This window comes from Sipha flava, unplaced genomic scaffold (assembly GCF_003268045.1).
Source record: "Sipha flava isolate LNK unplaced genomic scaffold, YSA_version1 18919_pilon_pilon, whole genome shotgun sequence".
Lineage (NCBI taxonomy): Eukaryota > Metazoa > Arthropoda > Insecta > Hemiptera > Aphididae > Sipha > Sipha flava.
The window spans coordinates 1-6,359 of record NW_020272495.1 but is presented as its reverse complement, the minus strand read 5'-3'; the positions used below and the strand labels follow the sequence as shown (position 1 = coordinate 6,359).

Genomic DNA, 6,359 nt, shown 5'->3' with positions numbered 1-6,359 from the left:
TTTTTTTATCACACCTCGCATAGATACTATTAATATAACAGGTGAATCGTATTTACCACTACATTATACGTTGCATTTTCTGGCATTTCTGTGATCCATTTTCTTATCTCAATATCAGTTATTGTAGAGTTCAATAATTGATTATACGGCATTAACTTAAAATTTGTAGGTATTTCAGTTCCACTGGAGTAGTATTTAAACAAAATATCGTTTGGGCTGTATGATTCGGTCATTATAATCCTAAAATTATAAGTAGAAGTGTAACAATAATTATAATCCAAAGGTAATTTTCATTGTTTTAATATTTTAATAATACAACTAACAAATCAAATCAAAATAATTTCATATCACTCATTGTAAAATATTTTAGTTATCAACCTTTTCAACGAATTAAGGGTTTAAATCGACTTATTCGGCAAAATAATAAAATTAAAATTAAAATCGTAAAATATTTAGGCATTAAGCAGGTAATAATAGTTTTCGTCATTAATAGAGCCCAGATTTATATGCATATGCATGTTTGCACTAAGTGTATGCACGTCTATGAAGGTTTAAAATGTCCACGATTCACATCACACCGAATTTAAGCACTAAATTTTATATTGCATATTTGTTCAAAAATGCATACAACATACGCATTTAATGGGTTTTTAATAAATTTAAAATTTTTGTATTTTTTTAAGTTTTCTATTCGTTTTTTGGGAGTAAGTAACTTAAAATTATCTAAAATATTTATTTTTAGTTTTTTTTTTTATTTATATCATATTCTGATAATTTAATGTGTTATATTATGTTAATTTAACGAAACAAAAGAATTCTGTTCAATAAATAAAATAAAACGTTAAAATGGTAAGTAATGTTTCATAAGGAGATAAGTATTTAACTATTTAAACTTAACTATTGGATTAAAAAAAAAAAAAAGTTATTATCGATTTATTAAAAGATGAATAAAAAAATGTTTACCTCGTAAAATTATCTTTTTGTTTATACTCATTAAGTAGTTGATGCCATTCTTTAATCAAATCGTATACTTCGTCTTGATCGACCGTATAATAGTGATAAAAATTCCAGTGTTTTACTGGTCCTGCCGGATTTATCATAGGTTCATCTTGTAATTGTTCGCTTTCGTATATATGCTTTAATGCATCTATTCGAATACCATCCATTCCTTTATCTAACCAATATCTTAAAATTTTTTTCATTTCTATGTGAACTTTTTCATTACGAAAGTTTAAATCAGGTAAGTTTCCACAAAACTGACACAAATAAAATTGTTTCCGAGTTTCGTGCCAAATCCACATCGACGTATCTATATCACTACCTGCAATTCTCGTCTGAAAAGTTTATAATATTACAATAGCTAGTTTTACCATACATAGTTGATGCGTGATATCCATAGCCGCACAAGTGGAGGCAAACGGGTTAATCTCCTTATGGCATACAAAGTATTATGTATCTAAGGGGCGTCATAAAAATTAATGATAATAAGAAAAACAATTTTTTTTATTTTAGATAAGTAAGTAATAATTTTTCTATTATACTGAAGTTTCTGACTACCTATAAAATTGTACAACATATATCATTAAATATGAAATTATGTAAATAATGTAAATAATGACTACATGCAGTGGCACCGAACACGGTATAAAGGTGTTACAGCGGTCACAACTTTTTATAGAGTGAGTCATGAAGGGTTAGATTGTACCATTCTACCGTTAGGTATCACCTATACAATACAAATATAGTAATACTTAGCTAATATTGCTAGTATATTAACATTGTATACTGTAAAATGTAGTAGCACTATTGCTAATAATGCATTAATAGTAGTATTTCCACAAATTGCTAGTATAGCATAATGAGCGTCGAACAGACATTATCTCTTCCATCTTGATAGTAGTAAGACCTTACCAGGCTGACTTACGCTACTCAATGCGGAAGAATCCACGACTAAGCTGTCGTGGTGTTGCAAGACCTAACGGGGCTCTGACATGCGCACCAAACACGGTAGTCTCACTTTCGCTGATAAAATATCGCGGGCAGTCGGGACCCTTGTCGCCGGCCGCCAGATATACGGTTTCTCTACTTCCGCCAGAGGAATACAACAGCTATCATCACCAGAGTGCCGCCTCGACGCCATCTGCAACCATCATCTTCACCTCCGTTTGAAGAACCACAGTGGGTACCACCATCACCTATATTCACGCAGCAGCCATTCAATTACGCTGTGAGACTGCAGACACCATTCGCCACTTTTACACCATTTTATCTAGTACTCAGAATTACAAAAAATAAAATTGGTTTTTTGTTATCTACAATACTTGGTTTCTTTCTCATTCTCTATTCAACAAATATAATAAGCGGAAAGCTATAAGTCTACATTAATAAACAGCTATGTAATATTTTTTATTATACATTTATATGATAAATTTCATCAAAACATTATTGTATTTTAATCCTATTACTACTAAAAAAAATTTAATAATATTTATAGCGCTTAATTTATTTGTTAAAGTTGAATTGAATCTACTATTCTAATCCTATACCAAAATATTTGTATTTCAAATTGCTGCATTTGCTTCGAAAAATAAAACTTTGTTTCTTAGAAATCATGTAATGAAGTAATTTGATTCAGTAAAGATATTCAATGTATATTTTGTAAAAATTAAATTGTATAATGTATTAGTTGTAATAAACATATAATGTATAACATATAATGTAATAAAAAACTAGTTTTCCGTAGGTACCCTAATTTGAAATTAATAAATAAATGTATTCGTAACTGTTGATTAAATAAGTAAAATATACCTGAAATTTAAATTAATTTAAATTCAATCGTTATGAGCAATTTGAGTCGAAAAGTTAGGAAATTACAATTTTTAACCAGTTAAACCTATACTGCAGCTCTGATTGACGTGCTCAGCATTTTTGGGGAGCTAGCAATTTTTTGGGTGGGAAGGGGGGTCTTTAACACTCTCCAAAATATACGCATGAAGGGGGGGGGGGGGTTATAATGAAATGTTGTCACAGCTTTATTTTAGCGATCCGGTGCCACAAACGGTATGAATATTACCGTATGATAGAATATTGTTGATCAATTTATAATTGATAAAAAATTTAAATTTTAAATATTGACACTGTAGGTAATATATGTATGATATGGTAGATATCAAGTACCATGAATTGAATTAAACGATGAATGAATTTGTACAATGAATTGACTTTATATTATGACGAATTTTATCTGTGAATCATAACTACCAGGATTCAGATAGCATATCATTGAAATGTACTGAAATACGCACTATATTATACAAAAATGAGCATTGATTAAATATAAGTTAAAGTTAAGTTTAAAAGTTAATTTTTCTAAACTTTATAATCTAACTAGTTCAATTGGCCGTTGAAATAACATAACTTATTGCGGTTGATTTAACAATGATCAATCTAGTTAATAAAAATTTGAAATTCTTCGATTATACGTAAACATTAGTATTAAAATTTTCTATTCTATCTGTATCCTACAGTAATAAGCAAATACTATAAAATCTGAACACATAATAATACTATTTATTAATGAATATTATTACAATTTTATCCAAATATGTAATAAATATGTGTGTATTATGTTATAATCAATTAATTAACAATTTTACCAATTTCTAATAATAATTCGAGTTTGAGTGAATGCAGATAATTCAGTAAACCAACCTTACTTATCACGGCAATTTAATACATACAATACCTACTCAGAAATGCAGAACGTAATTTGGTCGAAAAGCTTGCAAAAAACGTGATTTTTCTATAATTTAGCCAATATAATGAAATGTCAACTTCAAAATAACAACAAAATTAATTTAATATGATAACAATTATAATAATAATAAAAATAATAAATAAGCAGTCACCTTAAATCAGTGGTTCTCAACCTTTTTTTTCACGGCACACTGTTATACATCAAAAGTTTTCGCGGAACACTTATGCACTTGACAACAACAAAAACTTTAGCTACGCTCTAAGATATCCAGGTGGGTTAAAACCATACAGTTTACCTACACATGTATCCACTTATCTACATAATTAATTGACATTAAGAGTGCGCAATCCTTACGCTACTTATTCAGAATTAACAACTGACCTATCACATGAGAAAGAAAAACAGCTGTCAAAAATTCAGGATACTACAAACACTACGACTGAAATATAAAGAATTATCACTAATTAGATTTTGAATGTATACAGTCAGAATATCCTGTAATAACAAACAAAACAATCAACATTTTGTTACATTTTTCAACCACGAACTTATGCGAGTTAGGCTATTTAGCATTAATAAACATAAAAAACCATAAAATGGGAGAGGCTTCTTTCTATTGATTAGGAAAGGCGTGTGAGCTTGTCTTCGAATCAACCGTGAATCGAACTTTTGTTTAAGAAACGACAAGCTCAAGTTTCTCACTATGAATTTCAAAAATTTCCCTTTATGATATAATATTCCTTTGCTTAAATAATTATGTTCTCAAAATATTTTTTTTTTGTATTTATATCTTTTAAAAAAATATATAATGATATAAAATATATTGAAACATCACTAATCACAAATATCAGACATTTTTTACGGCATACCTAGTCGATCTCGCAGCACACCGTTTGAGTACCACTGCCTTAAATAATAAACATTTTTAAGGAATTAAGTAAATTGTACGCTAAAAAATATGAAGTCAATTTTACAATAGAAAAATTGGAGGATTGAAGAGGTGTCAAATTCCATTGCCCAAGAGCGTTGTAGGCAGTTAGGACAGCACTGATAGTATCAAAATGTAAATTTAATTCTATAAATATACCTACAGGTTCAGAATAATATTACATAATAGGCATTAAAAATATTTTAACTGCTACAAAATCCACTATATGTATATTAGGGTAGGTCCTTAGTATTTGACTGTATATTTTTAATCCAGTATTCTCCTGATTTGTATACGTAATTAATTTAGATCAAATGTGGAAGTTCATATTCGACCCCTTTTGATGTCGCATTAGAGATTGTATAGGGCAGAACAATCGTAGTTTTTTTTGTTTTTAATTAATTATTTATTTCAGGAAGTATTGTATTAAGTGTGAACATGCAAAGAACTAAATGGTAAATTTTTATATGTTCTATAAAAATGTATTCCACCATTTTAGAAGGTATTAATTAATTATGCTTCAAATTTGATGAAAAAATATTCATATAATATTTATTTACTTTTTTTTTTTTTTTTTTATAAGAATTACAGGAAATTCTAATAAATATTACCAAAACTTATATTAAAGTTAATCTAATGAAATTTTCACCCATAACCTTATATTTTGAAAAAATAATTTTTTATAATTTATATAGTTCTATAATGTTATGTTTTAACATATATCCAACCATATGCTGTATGTATTTAAAAAATACGAAAAATTAAATTACGATAATTATACTTATACCATATTTTATGTAGAAATGTTTTTTATAAAAAATATTAAAATCTGCCATTCATCATTATCTTATAATTTATTATAAATAATCTAAAAATTACCCAATTATTCGGTACTATAGGTTGAACCGATGAATTGTTCATTACTTCATAATGATTTTTCGCATCCTTCCATATGTAATAGTCTGTGTAATTAGTGTTATTAGCAGATTCTTGAAACCAAATGTGTTTGTTACTTGTGTGATTAGGAACGAAATCCATAATAACTTTTAAATCTAAGTATCATTTATATATATATATATATAATTTTCGATAATAATATTTTCAAATGACTTACGGTTAAATTCATTATTCGAATTATATGATTCATATCATTATCATACGTACTTTTTTTGTGTGCAGTATTTACAAGATTTTCAAAATCCTCCATTGAACCAAAAACATCTTGTACTTTTAGATAGTCACTTACGTCATAACCACCTGATTCTAATGGGGACTCTAAAAATGGTGTTAACCAAATTGCATTTACTCCTATGTCTACGAGATAATCCAATTTTTCAGTTATGCCTGCGACAAATAAGAATGGAAATACATTCATAACGATATGAACATGTGAACATTTATTTTCTCTAATATTTTAATAAAAAAATTACCATTAAAATCCCCAAATCCATCACCATTTGAATCCTTAAATGACAGCGGGAATATTTCATAAATTACAGCATTTTGCCACCAATCTAACTCTCCTTTAATTGGTGGTGCAACAATTCCACCAGAAATTAATCGCAGTATATAAGTTATGAACAAAAAGTAAAACATACACATTGTCGTATTTTCTATAGGTAAAATAATGAGAAATCAAATTTTAATATCACAGTCGTCACTGAAAACACTTAC

At 28.0% G+C, this 6,359-nt stretch overlaps 1 protein-coding gene across 1 annotated transcript; it reads right to left on the bottom strand.

The window, feature by feature from the left end:
* Nucleotides 1–56: 56 nt before the first annotated feature.
* LOC112681276 (maltase 2-like) lies at nucleotides 57–6,353 on the bottom strand (the record flags this gene model as incomplete). The annotated part of the gene is given in 5 exon segments (XM_025551539.1): nucleotides 57–240; nucleotides 964–1,334; nucleotides 5,565–5,737; nucleotides 5,850–6,029; nucleotides 6,116–6,353. Coding segments are annotated over 5 exon segments (1,080 nt in total), but the record flags the coding sequence as incomplete, so codon positions are not given.
* Nucleotides 6,354–6,359: the final 6 nt, after the last annotated feature.